Source organism: Perissodus microlepis, chromosome 5 (assembly GCF_051167445.1).
Source record: "Perissodus microlepis isolate ML-2025 ecotype Zambia chromosome 5, ASM5116744v1, whole genome shotgun sequence".
NCBI lineage: Eukaryota > Metazoa > Chordata > Actinopteri > Cichliformes > Cichlidae > Perissodus > Perissodus microlepis.
Window position 1 is genome coordinate 29197895 of NC_140465.1, and position 17794 is coordinate 29215688.

The 17794-nt window shown below is 37.7% G+C and overlaps 1 protein-coding gene across 1 annotated transcript; it reads left to right on the forward strand.

Annotated features, from left to right (window-relative positions):
* Nucleotides 1-60: 60 nt before the first annotated feature.
* LOC146387557 (uncharacterized) lies at nucleotides 61-17055 on the forward strand. Its single transcript, XM_084929239.1, has 8 exons — nucleotides 61-273; nucleotides 10000-10104; nucleotides 10639-10865; nucleotides 11931-12023; nucleotides 13520-13640; nucleotides 13898-13950; nucleotides 14758-14907; nucleotides 15660-17055. Exons 1-8 carry the CDS (start codon nucleotides 189-191, stop codon nucleotides 15846-15848), a joined length of 1023 nt encoding a protein of 340 aa, XP_084785365.1. The 5' UTR covers nucleotides 61-188; the 3' UTR covers nucleotides 15849-17055.
* The last annotated feature ends 739 nt before the right edge of the window (nucleotides 17056-17794 follow it).

Consider the following 17794-nt stretch of genomic DNA (forward strand, 5'->3'; position numbering starts at 1 on the left):
CTGGGCCTTAGTGAAGCAGGAAGGGGGGTGGCTATATAAAAACTGACAGAACACAAGTGGTGCTTTATCCACACCATCCTGCTCTGGGTAAGAGGAAACCCTAAAGTGCCTTGGCTCAACCAGCTTCTCGTCTTCTTTCCCTCTCTTTTTACTCACACCCGTTGGACGTGTGTCCGCTCAGGACAAGAATGGCAGCATCCTCCGCACAGAGAACACACAGGCCCTGCATAATGCCGCCTTTTGCTTTGCTCCTCATCGTTTCATTTTTAAATGGTAAGTTACTAAATACTAAATGCAAAGAATCCAAATTCTCAGATCGCATGCTCATCTGCTGAATTCGAGTGAACTGTAAGGGTGGGGTTGGGGTGGAGCAGCGTTTGTTTGAATGGTCTTTGAGTTGAATCCAGGTTTTAACCCTACAACCCTTTGATTCCCAGGAATCCTAACTGTCTCCAACATAAAATAGATCTATATACATTCTAAAAGCAGTTGATAAAGATTTGTTTTCCCCAACATATTTCTCAGAAAAAGGTTACTTTGGAGTTTGCCCAGGCAAACAAAGGGATTTTTTTAGAGAGTGATTTTTTTTTTTTAAATTATGAGGAGGTATAGTGAAGTTTGAATTGATATTTCAAGTTAAAATCTCTATTTTGAACTTTTGAGTATACAGCCAAACAGTTTTTAAGTATTATCTAGTTAATTTTTTTGTATTGCACTCTACTGTACAACAGAACTATTTATGGGCATTCCACTGGTGTTATGTTTCCTTTTCTACAGCACTGGTTCCCATGATTTTCAAGGACTTTGAGAAATGTGTATTTATATTTAGCTGGTTGTAACGTGAGGCCAGTTGAAGCGTGCGTGGAAGAAGGGTGTGGGGTTTGCATGTTAATGTGCATTTCAAAAAAGGCTGTGGTGAAGTAGCAACAGATTTGGGGAGCCATCGGGGATATATCAGGATGTTCAATTTCCACAGACAGTTGGAACTCATGTTTGTGTGATGATGTCACCATATTTTTCACACTGCAGGACTTATTCTAAAGTTTAGTTCCTACAATAGCTTAATTTAAATGTGGCAAATGTTTTAAATTCATTTGAAACCAGTTCTGAATAGAATTCGTATCTGTAGCTTTATACCAGTAAACAGACATTTGGTGACAGGAAAAAACAAAACAAAAATAAAAGATAGGATATGCGCAGAAGAAAATGTATATTAAGATTCAATAGTGGCATAGGAAAGTTCAAAACAACAAAAACAGCTCTCGTTCAAGCTCTTTGGCTCATGCTTTACTATCATCTTGAGTGCCCTCTGTTGTGGCTGCAAATGAATCACACACTGGGGGACTTAATTCAAACCTCATGTCCCATTTATGGCATGTAGAACTTATGGGATTGAGGTCATCAGCAAAGGGAGGCAGCTGCATCGGCTTTGCAAAATAAAACTGCACCCATATAGTTTCAACCAACAGTGGGCTATCAATTCAGATCTGGAGGGATACAAACTCTTATTCTCCAGTTGGATAAGAAAAAGAGTGTTCTGATGAGAATTACTAATTCAAAGCATCTGACACTGTATCTGGGCCAAATGGGCAAGCCAAATAAAGATGAATAGCAATAAAGATGATAACAGATTTTATAGTACAAATGAAAAACAGACCACTTAAGCTTAAGCATATTTCAACCACAGAATCAAGTTTACAAACGTAGGCAACAATCCCTATTCCTGAATTGCCTTTCGAACCGAGGAGATGTGAGCATTGCAGTTATCTATATATAAAATTAAGATGAGTTTACTATATAACTCTGATGAAATGAGAGTAGACATACAGATGTTGTGAACAAGCATGCTACCAGGACAATGAGTTCATTTTTCATGAAACAGTTTAAGCTGACTTCATTGTGAACTGATTTGAAGAATCACTAAAGTCACAGATGTAGCAAAAAAAATTAGAAAAATGTCAGCAACAGATTGTTCATTTCATTTTTAGAAACACAGCACAGAATATCTCAAGTCAAACCTCAGTGTCAAGTGAGCCAGCGGTGACAAGTAGACATGCTGATACACACACACAAACACACACTACATACACGCACTTAACATATATACCATTCTCATTTGCTTGGCATTGTGTTTTCCTTTATCCATTACTAATAAGAGCAGACTGTTTTCCACTGTCCTCTCAGCAGTGTTGGCTTTGAAGTGTTTCCAGCCTTTGTACTTTTGGGTTTACTGTGTGTGTAATAACAGTGAATATACATTCACATGGTATAGCCGAAAATGCGGCTTTATAAAAACAACCAGAAGGTCCAAGCATTTGCTCTGATCTACAAATTACATAAAAGGGAGTACCAGAGAAGCAAGGACTGAGGAAAATTATCACTGCATAAACAAACTACGAATATATTTCAAGTACATACTCTATTTTCTTCACAGCCAGAAGGTCCTGGGTTTAAATCAAGGCTGGGGCCTTTCTTTGTGGCACTTTCATGTTTCCCCATGCCTGTATGTCTGGTGTTCTCTCATTATGAGTGAAACTGAGGGTGGGGTCTCTCCAAGTACTCCAAACTTTTCCCCAGAGTTCACAGGTTAACTGCTGATTCTAAATTGGCTATGGATGTGAATGTGAGTGTAAGTGATTGGTAATTTCTCTGTGATAACGATAGGCTAGCCAACTGTCCAAGGTATACCGGCCTCTCACAGAATGACAGCTGAGATCGTCTCCAGCTCCCCGTAACCCTGAGGTGCATAACTGATTAAGAAAATGGATGGATGGATGGAATGAGTTCATTGTGTTATCCTTGGAGTTAATAAATATTAACATTCTAACTGTTACTTTTATTGGAGTGCATTAAAAAGAGAAGACTTTAAGATTCAACTTCAAGATATTCATTATATATGTTGTGGTACAACTGAAATACTGATAATTAGTCAAGCAAGGAAATTCCTATAAATGACCAAGGTTAATATTAATTAAACAAGAATTCTAGTTCAACGTCACACCATATCCGAGTATGTGTAAGTGATAAGTGTCCATGTTATGGCTGGGAAAGCTGATGTTAATTATATGAATATAGATGAATGAAAGTGTTATGAAATGTTGCTGTAAGCATCTGTGTTTATTAGTCTCCAGTTGACGTTTTTGCTGTAAAACTAAAAGTTTACAAGGAAGTGTGGAGGAGTACCTCATCCATCTGGCCCTGGCAGTGGGATTTTTTCCCCCTACAGTGCCCAGGTTTATAACGTCAGTATTTCAGATACAGAGAATGAATCTGTGGGCATTGACTAAGTGCAGTTAGTTCAACTTCTTGATGCATTAAGATGATTGTTATTCAGTACCACCCAGAAACGTGTGCTAGCTATGATAATTCCCGTCAATTTTCAACAGGTATCATCTTAAATTTGTTCTGGACAAAATCCACGTAAAGCCTTTTATCAACTGATCCTCAGCTTTGACTGTAACAGGATCTACCTGCACACACTCAAACCAGACAGGCTCATTTCATAAACGCACTAGGCAGTGAAACTTTAGCGTGCAACTGAGAGAGTGACTGTGGGTGTGTGAGTCTGTGAGAGGGGTTGGGGAGTGATATATTGCTTGCAATTGAAAACAGATGTCATGTTTCCTGATTGTGGTCCCTAGAAACAGGCATCACACTCTTGATAAGAAGCTGCAGTGCCTTCAGGGTTGGGCTGGGTGAATGTTACAGCTGGGCAGCATTGGGTGAGGTAGATTCTGCTTCACTGGCCTGATTGAAACCATAAGATCCAGTTGGTTTGCTGCCATGAGAGAAGAATGGCCTGGCTTCTGCTATTAATTGGCGTGACAGAAATGACAGGGTAGGAGGTGCGGAGAGGGTGCAGTAGGGGGTGGGGAGGGTCAAGATAGTAGGGGTCAACAGACTGTTGTTTCAAAGAGGGTAGAGTTGCAGAGCATGTTTAACCCTACGGGACTCTGCTCCAGTGTCACATTCCATAGTGTATGCTTAACAAACTCTGATACTAAATTATGAAAGCATCCCTTAAGAAAACAACACTATGAATAAATCAATGAATGCTGTTTTTGTCATTCTGTAATCCTGCCTGAAATCGAGATAGACTCAGATGAAGGCAAATTCCACTTAATGACCGTAAAATAAGCTTTCTTCCATGTTTGGGCATTAATTATTTTAAAAAGAAATTATTTTAGGGATTCTTTTATACTATACTGCAGCGATACAAATATGTTTAGAATTGAAGAATGCCTGCAGAATTTTGTTTTTAAAGTCTTTTTTGAATATTACTCCATAAAAGATTTTGGTTTTGCAACTAATTTATATGTTTATACATTGCATGCTGTTGACGCAGTGCTGATCAAACAGCATGTGGGATGTTATGGCATTCATTATGGATCTATCCTGCTACTCTGTTCCACAGCTTCCATTCACTCACCACTGCACAAGACATCCCTGTCCTGCTGACAAGAAACTATTTCAAGTATATATAGTATGATCATGATTTTTGAGAGTGTTTACAGTGTGTGTGTGTTGAGAGTGTTGGCGCTTAGCATCAAAAACAACACACATACACACATATATATACATATATATATACACATACACACACATATATATATACACATACACATATATATATATATATATATATACACATACACATATATATATATATATATATATATACACATATACATATATATATATATACACATATACATATACATATATATATATACACATATACATATACATATACACATATACATACATATATATATATATATATATATATATATATATATATATATATATATATATATATATATATATATATATATATATATATATATATATATATATATGTGTGTGTGTGTGTGTGTGTGTGTGTGTGTATATATACACACACACACACACACACACACACATATATATATATATACACATATGTTTTTGGTTCCCCATAAAAAACAAACAAACTGTGAATTAAAGGTATTGAAATGTTTTGTGGCAGCGGGGGCTAGTGGGGCTTCGGTCACTGGGACTTTAACATGGTGGTTAACTGATGTGTGTAGACCATTATCACCTCACTAAGCCCCATTACACATTACAGGGTTCTCATCAGTAGAAGCAGGCAGAGGCCAGAGGTCACGGGCACACAATGCTATATTTTCTCCCCTCGTGATCATGTATCACAGGACTTTATGGAAGCCAGGGTGGGACAGGAGGCCAAAGGCTTGTAAGGCTAGATCACTGAAAGCATCCAACAGCTGGCTCATGCTTCACATATACATACAGTGAAGCATGCAGAGTGGTTGCAGTTACATGGGTGCATTTTGACAATTTACATGAAAACCTGTCAATAAAGAAAAACAGATCCCTTGAGCGATGCATCAGGAAGGTCATCAATGAAAAAAAATCTGCCAAATCAAAGTGTTTGCAGCTCCCTCGTAAAATAAGTACAATAAAAAGAAAATTAAACTCCGTTTTTTTTATAGTCATATCCAGTATTATTTGTATTATTTCATTATTCCCTTTTTTCTGTTGCAACATTTGTTACATTTCTTTTGTCTGCTTGTGACCATTTAGGAATTTCAGTACCAATAACATGCCTTAATCAACGTGTCTCTTTTTGAACCTTGACTTAATTAGAAACAATCAAAATGCGGGACCCAGTCTCACAATGTGGGAGGAAAGAGGGGGGGGAAAGTCTTTGGGTCACACATCTGGTCACCCTATGTACAGTACACCATGACGCAATCTTTGCAAACTTTCTGGAACATCGTGAAAGAAATTAAACTGCTTTACGCAATGTTATGCTGTGGGAGGTGTGAAGGTTGAAGTTAAATCTCATCTCGCTGGATGCCTGGGATTAGCTGTGCATGACTGGGAGAGGGTGAAGAGAGACAGAGGGTTGGGAGGGAGCAGGGCGTGGAACCGAGGGCTCGTCTCCTTCCAAAGCCTGCCACATTCCTTCATCCAGAGTCCCAAGAGATGGGGGGTGTGCGTTAGCATATCCAGACTGCAGACTTTACTCAGAGCAATCTGATGGGAAAATCTTTAAGAGGGCAATGAAGTCAGGGCCTACGCTAAATAACATATGGAATCTAAGTTTATTACAACAGCTACATTTGCCTTGTTTGTGCAGTGATAGCTAGACCCACGGCTGATGACTGATATCTTGACCTCTCTAGACATTAAACACAGAAAGACAAAAAACATACCATACCATAAGAATTCAGTAAACCCAGTTAAAAGATCCATTTAGTTGTAGTTTGAATGAATGTGTGAAAGGTAAAGAGAGGTGAGGTGGTGGTGAGTTCAAAGGTCATGCTGTTAGAAAATCTGTTAACCTCACGGAGGAAATACGGATATAACACCACTGTATCGATTACAGCACAAAGGCCAAGGCTACAATCTACCTTTAAATAACAGACTTGCCTCTAAACCAATAACCAAAGCAGACGGCAAGTGTAAAAAGAATCTACCAAAAAAGCAGCACTGTTAGGTAAAAACAATGCGATCAAATTCAGATCCAAATGTTTTTGTAAATGTTGATCATAAGAGGTAATTATATTGCAGAGGTTTCATTCCATCTGGTTTCTGGTCTGTCAGGAAAACTTGTTTGCGTGTAATGAGTGATGGCTGGTCAGAGAGCTGGACAGGATTTACTGGCAATGTTGGCAGAGTTGCAGAAGGCCCTGTGTTATTTCGCCTCAAGCTAAACACGCATGTTTTGCTTTATAAAAGTGTTGCAGCCAATTATAAACATGTGCTTGAGATGGTCTTGCTTCATTATTATAGTTGAATTTTATCCAGCAAATATGTTAAAATATTGCTAATGTTATCGTTTTCATTCACCACAATATCTCCCCAGCGTCCAGCAGAGTCTGCTTCAAAGGCCAGACTGTTACTGAGGACTAAACATAACAATCAGCCACAGTGTACATCTTTAGACTTTTGTTTTACAACACAATTGACTGGGTTTTAATTGTCAATGCAGTACAGAAAATGACCTCAGAGCTGAAACAACACATTTCAGCTTTAGCCTGTATGTCACGTTTGTATGAGAAAACCTAATTTATGCCTTACCATCTCACCCATACTAAACCTCCTCCTTTCCATTAAAATAAACAGACAGACCACCCAGACATGGAGGGACTGGAGGGAGGGCAGCTGTAGGCCGCAGGCTGGAAAAGGATCTCAAAGACAGGTTTAACAAGGGAAGATGGTCCCTGCTCTGAAAGTAAACTAGAGATACAGTGTGCATGTGAAGTCAAACAGAGGATTCATATTTGCAACTTTCATATGATAAATTTACTGTTAATTTTTATGTAGATGCAGAAGAGATCACTGACCGTTATGTGTTTTCTAACGCAATTAAAAACAATGACAAAGTGCAAAACAGATCTCACATGACAGCTGCAATAGACAGTTGCTGACACTAATCATGCCAAAGGAACTCCTTAGAGATTACCATCCCACCTGTTAGCTATAAGCACACACAATGTTTACACTGTACTCGTGGCACCTGCGTGTCACAATGAGTTATAAAGTTGGTGGAAATGTGTCACAGTGTCACCAATGTGTAAACACATGTGTCCCATATATGAAGACCCCAGCTTGTGACAGAGAGATGACTCCAAGAAAAGCTGAAGCAACCTGAAAAGAAAGATGAGTTATGACACAACAACCAATAAAAATTAGAATGTGAGAAAAATATTGAAAATAAAATAAATAATAAATCACATCTTGTGTAGGTTATTCAAATGTTCCAACAATATTTAGTCTAAACTACAATTAGGTCTATAAGTATTTGGAGAAGGATACATGTCAAATATGAAGGCAAGATTTGAATTTGTCTAAATTTAAAAGAGGCTGCACAGTTCTGAAAAACCAAGATCAACTTTTACCAGAAATGATGGGAAGAGAAAAGTATTGAGAGGGTAAGGAACAGCATATAATCCGAAGATTACCACATCATCTATCAAACGCGGTGGAGGCAATGTTATAGCACGGGCATGTGGAACTGTGCTAATAAAATGATTACTGATGATGTGACTGCTGATCGAGTGTACAGGGATATACACTCTGCTCAGATTCAGCCAAATCCTGCAAAACTGATCAGGCAGCATTTCACAGTGTAAATGGATGACGAGCCAAAATGACAGCAAAAGCAAAGCAAGAGTTTCTCGAGGCAATGAAAAGAGATATTCTTCAATGGTCAAATCAGTCACCTGATCTCAGCCCAAAAGAAGATGTTTTTCATTCTTCAAAGAAAAAATGGAGGGAAGCGTGACTCCCAAACAAAGAGCGACTGAAGGTTGTTGCTGCAAAAGCCCAGGAGGAAGTACAGCATTTGGTAATGGGTCCTAAGTATTAGAAAACAGCATGGCACAAAGATGCCAGTGATTTTTAAATAGTTAATTGTGTGAATGCAGTTTGCAAGTTTTTTTTCACCTCTTTTTAGCAGAAAGTTCAGCTTCTTCACCTCTTTTCAGCAGAAAGTTCTGCTTCTTCAGCTGTTTACAGCAGATTCCACTACACTGCATTTTTGCAGGAAATGCAACTTTTTCTAGTGACCTTCTATTGTTAAATATTGTCTGTGGAGAGAGTTTGTATGCTCTCCATGCCAAAGTATCCAAGTACAAAAGTAGTTTCCTACTCTGGCTTCCTGAACAGAAAGTAAAAACTGTATGACTATTTATGTAAAAGTTAAAAGTGCCTTGTAGTGTAAGGTGCTGTGAGTTATATAAGAATAGAAAACTACAATATGAATATATGTCCATACTAGGAATTCAACTGATTGGTAAGCATTAAATATACCATTTATAATTTTTGTTTGGTGTAAAATGTCAGCTTAAATTTACACAGAAATCTAATGTTCATCTACGTAATGTGTAACAGCTGTATACAGTATGCACAAACAAAAATGAAGTCAATGTAGGTCAAGAGGGGGCAGTACAGAGCAACTGCAAACCTGAAACCTGAAATCAATCACAAACTTAATATGGGACAATAAGGAATGACTTAGTAAGAGTGTAGAAGTAATGAGATCTGCAGAAGAACTGTATTATGGGAATGTTTTGAGAGTGAAGTAATGCTGTTGTTGTTACAGAGAGGGAGAGCTGGGTAAAATAGAATGAACACTGCGTACCCTGTATGGACTTTTAGATCCTACCCCTAACAAAAACACAATAAAGAGCTCGAGTCAGTGACTGCAGAGTGCAGCAGCATAGCAGCAAATGAACACAAAAATCAAATGTGTCTTTAGAGCAATCCAGGTTATTACAAGTTTTGAAATTAATCAAAGATGTTTTTCCTAAAGTCACACGTCTCCTGAAAAATGAACAACTGTGCCGTAACCTATTACATAATTCTATAATTTGGAAAAAGCTGTGGCATCACTGCCTGGTGTCTTTCAGCAGCACATTCAATCAGGGCATTTAACAGGTTGATAGAAACCCATTCCTCTCAAATTAATACAGTTCAGGAAACTATTTTGTACATTCCATTTGTGTCTAAACAAAAATAAGTGACTGCAAACGTAGGATCTTTTTTAAAACCTTGAAGCGAAAAAGATTGTATTTCAGAGTAAATGACTTTGTGATGTGATCCGTGGATCTGAGACTTTAGTTATTTACTGCACTACGATCTATTACCTAATCTTCCATCACTCCAGAGGCCTCGAGGGACATGAAGAAATAATACTGTGAGAACACTGAAGAGCTCTCATCGAGTCCAGGCATTAAGATAATAACTGACATTAAGCTAGCACACTTTTAAAAACCATTCTCCATCCATGCTACAAGCTGTTACCTCCGATGGCTAAATTTGCCACCAGAGGTAACAGCTCCGACCTACTTTCTTATCACAGCTGCATAGGTAAATTAAAATGATGGACAACTGACTCAATAAGTCATGTTTCTTCTGTGTAACTGAATGCAAAACAAACCCATGAAAGATTCTTTCCTATACTTAACATACATTCTGATTTAACAACAGGAGTCATGGCGCAGACAGACGAACCTATGAAACAAGAAACGGCGGCGGCTGTGGGATCGTCGATAGTACGTGGAGACATGGTCCAAAAGCCATCACAATTTCCTGGTAAGAAACACTATACATTACATAATAATAATAATACCTTTTATTGAGGTTTGTTGTACAGATTTATTAGTGTGTGTGACAAATGGACTCACTTATGAGAAGAAAAAACAGAGTACTTTATTTGAGTCACAATCTACGCAAAAAAAATACCAAGTTGTCTGACAATTCTTATATGAATACAGGTATTATCAGAACAAATGTAAAATCTTAGACCTGTAAACACAGGGCAGCAAAGTGTCCCTACGAACAGACACATACTTAATAGAGTTCATTTAAAGTGTACCTAAGCCCCTGGGCTGAATGGATTGCTGTAGCTGAAATAATATCATCATTTTTCAGAATGAAGTGCATATAACCTCACGCAATTTTCTAAAACCATAGCCCACTCATTTGTCTACACACACTTCAAACCAAACTGCAATACTTAATAATAAGTAAATTGCCACCTTTTTTACGCAAACGCCTGGAATCGAAACTGTGTGTATTGTATGGCTATTTACCATATTAACCATGTCAACTGAATTATATTTTCAGCAAATGATGATTCACAAGGTCAAAAGTTGGTATATCCTACTGATGAACAAGGAACTCAAGCGGCTACAGCAGCTACAACTACACAGAAGCCAGGAGACAATGATTACAGTCAAACTGAAGCTACACAGAAGGCATTTGGTGCAACAGAATTTGTGGTACACACGGAAATTCTGGAATCAGAGACTCCAGCACCTTCAAGAGGTGACGGACCTAACAATAAACCAAAGGTAAGACTGCACAGGCTGTCATAACATAACGCAATGTTACTAGTTTGAAGTTTATCTGGAAGAGTAGACTGAGAAAAGCATGTTGTTGAATAGAAACAAGTAAATGTGATTTAAAACAAAAAAAAAAAAAAAAAAGGACAAAACAAATCATTTTACTTCTTATTTGAAGACGTCTACTTTAAATACTCACTTTAGAATAACATATAGCTGCAAAAGCATAGAACATTGAGGGACACCTGGTTTTACATCAAATTTTCAAATGTTGCAAATTATACTGAGGCGTGACGTTATTTGCAAACGATTCCTGATGTGGAAAAAGGATTAGTGGTAGCTGATTTTGCATAAGAAAATGAGGATGGATTTCATACAAAATACATTTCCTTTGCATTTGTTCATCAACTCAAAAATGTCATCCCCGCAGCAAAAACTGATACAAATTGTCATCTCTGAATATTTGAGCTCAATCCTAAAAGTGTGACTTGGATTTTTTTTTCCTTGTTCTGGGAGCATCAAACATATTTGCAATTAAGACAATGTTATTTGGACTCGGTGTAAGGAAAATCAGCAAATGATAGAAAACCAATAACAGTTTAATCATTAAAAAAAGGATGTTTTTAAGTAGCTTAGCAGAGGAGCGCATTAATACTTCACTTTTTAGGCACTTGAATGACATTAACCTAAAAACAGAGAGATGACAGGACACCCAACATGCGTAAGATATTGAATTCCTTATTGCATTGTATGAAGTTAAATTTAATTCTATTCCATTTTGTAAATTTCCATTGTTTATGTGTTTCATATTGTTTCATGTTTAGTGGATTTAATTTAAATAACTTACAGATATTGTGTTTTTGAATGTGCCATAGGAATTAAGATGATTGTTTTACGTAGGATCAAATTATGATACAATTATTAGAAAGGGCAACAAAGGAATTCAACACTAAATCGAATTCTGTGTATAAACACTGGTTAGAGGAACTGGCTACATTGGGCTGGTGCCATGCTGCAGCTAATGGTAAGAAGGGTACATCAAGGTTAAGAGTTTTGGTTTCTCTCTTTTTACAGCCGGTGCCAAAGGATGATGTCAGATGCGTGAGCAAAGAGGTTATTGAAGACAGAAGTGCTGTCAGTCTGAAACTCAAGGCATCCTCCAACTGTGTAAGTTCTGTTTCTTATTCTCATATTCGGTGTACAATGAAAATGTTTGGAAGACGTAGCAGGAAGAAAAATATACAAAATAATACAGGTAATAAGACGGAAATAGCCGAGAGTAAAACAAAGAATCTTAAAATATTCCTGCATACATTTCATCCTGTGCTCACACAAACAACCAACTGCACTAGAGAGAAAAATATTCCCTGGATTGGTTTAGTTGCCATTCCCACTGGCAATCAGGCGAACATGAGCTCAGCAGGAAATTTTTCCTCATTTTGAAGGCAGTAACTGTTACATCTCAGTGAAGCTAGAGAAAAACGCTGCCCAGGAAATGTCCAAAGATATTTCTGCTGTATGTAATCCAGGGGATGTATGGTGCTATGAGTGCAGAGGGAGTGGGAGCATGATGGGAAGCTCACCGCTACTGTAAAATGAATAATGTAAAGAGACCTCAGGCAGTACTGTGGGTGTGTGTGTGGGTGTGTTTGTGTTTAGCAATATACATTCTCCAGTGTCTAAGCATAACAGCTTTGAGGTCTACAAAGCTATGTGGAGGTCTGAACTCACTAGATATGGTTTCAGTTAGCTACAGCTCTCATGTAGCCTGAGCAGCAAATGCCTTGTAGAATATACTGTAACCAGCAAAATAACATCGGGGGTTCTTGTGCCACCAGTCAAAGACATTTACCAAGGATTTCTGTTTTTCACTGTCATTTCAGAGGAACAATTTTGCTCTAATCTAGAGCAAATTAAACAACAACAATGGTTCATGTAAAGTTTATCACAACTGAGCAGTATAGTTTATGCTGCTATGGTTATAAACAGGATGAAACCGAGATCTGAAATGAACCGTGCTTCAGATCAGAGAGTAAACCTTGCTCACAGGGAGGGACTGAAACAGAGTAGGGTATATAGGCGTTTACCCTTGCGTTATTTAAAGAGTAAAGTATTTCAGTAATGGCATGCGAAGTTCCTGATATGAGACACTGCATATAAAACATCGATGGACCTGCAAAATAAGGTCTTGGCTATCCAGCTAAATATGTAATTGAAAGGCTTATCTAGTGCAGTGCATTCATTTATGGAACTGAACCATTCTGGTGCCACTGCAGGGAAACTGAAATAAAAATTGAATTATCAGATAAGCGTACACATTCCCTGGCTGTCTGTTACTGTGTCCTGCCATCTGTTCCTTTTTGAACTGAGATAAAGGGCTGCTACGGTGTGGTAGATTCTGTTGTTTGGATCAGATTACATGAAAAGGTAGCACACAGAATTGTGATAGCCCTGACTGGATTAAAGACAAAGAGAAATGAAACTGAGCGTGAAGGGATTAGGGAATGAGAGAAAGATTAAAGGTGATACTGAAGGTTTGGTGCTGTGATTTTGAAGGGAGCTAATGATTTGGTATTAGCAATGAATTTCATGTTTATTCTAGATTTTGACATGTGAAAACTGTTTCAGTGCTAATTACCTTTTATTTGTTATCTTTTTTGTAGGAGGAATCTAAAGTGAAAATTCAAAGCGTTCTACAAGAGCTATGTAGTGAGGACTGTAAACTAGAGATCTATCAGGAAAACAACTCAGATGAAATCCTTGTGTCTGGGAAATATGTTGAAGGTCAGTACCAATATTTTAATAAGCTCAGTTTGAAATTTGATATTCAGTGATGAAGCCCATGATAAGCTTTTTATGTTTCGGCTGGCAGGAGTTATAATTCCTGCAAAATCTGCATTAATGTCATCTTCTTTATTGCCTTAAACATTAAAAAACACCAATAAATTTTTAAAGAAAAAATGATCTTGTCCAACAATATAGCACCCTCTGGTTATGTCTACCTTGTGACAGTAAAAACACCAATATTTGTGTATTTACAGATGATGTTACAGGGATGGCTAACAAGTTCAACAACGACAACATAAAAGACAAGGTAAAGTCCCACCTAGAGTACACTATATTGCAGAAATACTCCACACAAGTGTCAGTATAGTCGTATAATTTGGATGTAGTTTCAGTGCCAATTACCTTTTGTTTTTGTCTTTGTGTCATAATGTCACTTTATCCGTTATGGATAGATAAAGATTCAAACCTATGCAATAGCACGAGGGCACCAAAGAGCCACTAAAACTTGACTCATAATCAAACTCGACAGGAAGCTACTCATGGGAAAAATACGAAAAGAGTTTGGAGACTTTTTCAAAGGCATCAGGCTGACACTTGGTGTCAAACCCCACAAACAATCCACTTGTCAGCAGCAAAACATTTTTTTCTAATACCTAGGGAACAATATTTGGTTATGGGTGTGCCTGTTACACCCATCTGTTTCTCTGCATTTGTCATACTCTACAGTTCACTCCCTGTTCCAACATACACTGAACAACCGTATAAGCAATTTCCCTCTTTCTGACACATTTCATTTTTCATTATGCTGTCTATCTGCTTACTGGCATCTTTTTTGACACTGCTTTGAAGCCAGGAAATATATTTCAGCAACTATGCATACATTGCCAGAAAGATTGGAGCTGTTTTCCCCCAAAGTCTCTCATTAGACAAGGCTCTGTCACTGGATAATGGAGATCTTTTTCTCCAAGTAAAAAAATATAGATATTAAAAACATAACTCCTTCATGGGGCCCACTTCAGTTTCTACAGTGATCTTTTTTCTGGTTTTCTACAAGTGCTGTAATTATGACTGAACACTCAACTAATGTTACTTTGTACACGTTTTTTATAATCAGACTGATGTGAAGGAGGCTGTTCCTCGCTGGGGAAAGAACTCAAAGTTGGTACTGGTTTCCTTGCTGCTGACTGGCCTGTTGCTGGCTGCACTGCTGGTAGCTGGTTATTACCTCAAGACGCACCGCAAGAACTCAAAAGGAGTCCGACTGGTGGGTAGATTTATTGCCAAAAATCCACGATTTTTAATAGTTGCTTTTCACATGATAGCCACTGTGGGTGCTGTGTTTTAAAAGCAGCAATGAAGTAAATTATAACAGTTATACCGACTTTCCTACCTGGGTTTGTGTTAATGTTTTTTAAGAGTAAATAGCTGAAATTAACCTTTGACCTGATCTAACCAAAGTACACAGTAACTGTAAATTTTCCAGAAAAAAAAAAGTACATATTGATCTGAGGTCACATGTGAGGTCACATCTTACAGTCAATTCCTGACTTAATAGAGTAAGCAAGCTAAGGTGGTGCTTTCTCTTGTTTCTGCTTCAGCCTCTTGCCTGGGGGATACAGATGGTTTAATTTTTTGTCTAAAGAACATCACGTTCATTACGTATGGTGGCACATCCATGTGATTGCTGGTGTAACAGCTTGTTGATGCTGTGCTTTCAGTCATGGCCACAAACGTCTCACTGACAGAGTAAAAACCATCTCACTTTCAAACTTTGTTTTCGCCAAGAAACATAATAAAGCAAGTATGTGTGGAAACTGCAAGGAAATAGCACACACCCTAAGACTGTAGTACTCAATAACTGAGAATGTGCTTATTTAAACAACTCCCACAAAAACAAATCGATTTTCAATTACACACCATGTGGCTTGTATGTTAAAATGTAGCTGGCCTGTGTTAAAGCTCTCCTAATCCAGAATAAGTTATGAAATGAAGTCTTGGTTCTGTGCTCTCTCTTAGGCCGAGTCTTTTCAGGTTGATGAGGAGAACCAGGCCAATACACTGGTGTCTGTTGCACCCCTGCCCCAGGAGCCAGTTGATAAGCCCACTGTCAATGGAGAGTCTCCTCCAGAAAATGGGACCAACGCTACTCCCACTACCAATGGACACTCTGCCACCCAGACCCCCGTGGCTGACACAGAGATGTGAATCACGACACCTTCAACCTCTTTTGCCAGTCATCCTCTGGGACCCACTGGTCTCTCATCCTCAGTGTGCAAATTGAGATAAATTCAAAAATTTTTCTCTCCTCAATCCATGCCATTCTGAATGATAACAACGACAAAGTCCCTGCTGACAATATAATGACAGCGGGGACTGTTCCTCCAATGTGAAAAGTTTGGGAATACTTACTTTTGCCAAATTCAAGAGACGCTATGCACGCTGACTGACTGGGATTTGTCTTTTGACTTTAATATAGTTGAAACAATCTTTGTAGGATAGTCAAATAATGTCATATATGTCATATAATGTTGATTCGTGACAAAGAAGCAGAAGATGCTTTGTTATTTCAACCAACAATTGTGTTGCAGTGAAACAGTGAAGCCAGGCAGCTGAATGGTGACCAGTTTTTATACCGTTTGACTCGGCTATTAAAAAAGGACTGACACTCTCCCATCACTTTTTTTGAAACGCTTCTGTATTTGCCATAAACTAAACAGTTTTGGCTTGAATTAACTGAATTGGCTGCATTTTTATTTTAATATACAGGTAATTGTCAAACTGCAATTTAAAAAAAGAAGCCATATTTCCATTTATTACAGACACCAAAAATCTGTTGACATAACATAAGCATAGAAAATGATTAAATAGCAACAATCATGATTTTTGGTATCATTGAGGTATAAAAATGTTAATAAGCTGTTCATGTCAGTAAATGTCCGCTGAAAATCACACAGTTGCCTCAGTGCTTTAGACTCTAGTCTAGTGAAAAGTTCAAATTTTTTAACTGACCTCTGATCAAAGTTGAATTGTTTCAGAGAACAAAGTGCATTTCTATTTTTGTGGTTGCATGGTTTTCACTAATGTACAGATTGTTTAATTTTTCTTTTCAACAAATCAAGATCTTCTCTACTCTGTCTCAGAACATGATGAAGCACAGCAGCAGGTCAATTTTATAGGGAAAAGTGGGAGGAAAACAAATGACACAATGACAAATACAATCAGTGTCATTGGCACACGTCAGTTCAGCATTCCCAAGGCTGCTCTTATCACCTTGTTGATAGACACGTACACATTTTGTGTTTCTCTTTTAAATAACTGGCTTCTTTTTTTGATATACTACACATGTAAATAAGTTTGCTTTCTCTGTTAGTAGTGCCTGTGTCTGATTTATAAACTGTGATTCTTGACAATATCACTGCAGGCTGTTTTCAGCCGAGTTGTGTTTTTCTTTCCTTTTCTTTGTTTTTACTTGATATATGAATAGAAACATTTCATGATTTAAAATTCACAACACCTCTAGTCCCATACTTTTTTAAAAAAGTTGTTTTTAGGAGACTTGACATTTATTGTAACTCCTATCTGCCTATCTCTAACCTTGTGGAAATCTTAAAACAAGGCTTACCTCCTTACTTTCCTTTTGGTGTGTCTGCTTTTTTATCTCTCCAAGTTGAAACTTAACAGACTCTACATATGTCTCTGTATTATAAGTAATACAACACATATCCACACTGGAATATTCACAAACATTTCGGAAATAATGGAAATAATCAACGACTGGATTAAGGACTTGCATACTCCAGACACGTGTAACACACATACGCTTTAGTGCAGACTAATGGATGGCGCAACAAAGAATGTGATTTTTAAGATATGGAGTTGTACTGTACATCCTCAGTTTCTAGTCTCTTATTAGTAAGCTAGCTACTACACTCAAAACAATTATTCTTGGCCCTCATAAACATGAAGCGATAAAAGTAAAATGCCACTGAAATTTATAAATATACTTGGTAAATAAAAGTAAGTAAATTAATTAGATCACATTCCATTAAAATGTAAAATTTTACATTTAGTTAACAAAATTGGGTGCAGTTAGCTCAGTTTAAAACAGTTTTTGAGCACAAATGTCCAGTTCAGGCTTTTTAGTTTATAGG

Coding starts and splice junctions, on each gene's coding strand:
- LOC146387557 (XM_084929239.1), top strand. CDS start 189: ATGGCAGCATCCTCCGCACAGAGAACACACAGGCCCTGCATAATGCCG. Junction 10,105..10,638: donor AAAGCCATCACAATTTCCTG/GTAAGAAACACT, acceptor TTATATTTTCAG/CAAATGATGATTCACAAGGT. Junction 14,908..15,659: donor ACTCAAAAGGAGTCCGACTG/GTGGGTAGATTT, acceptor GCTCTCTCTTAG/GCCGAGTCTTTTCAGGTTGA.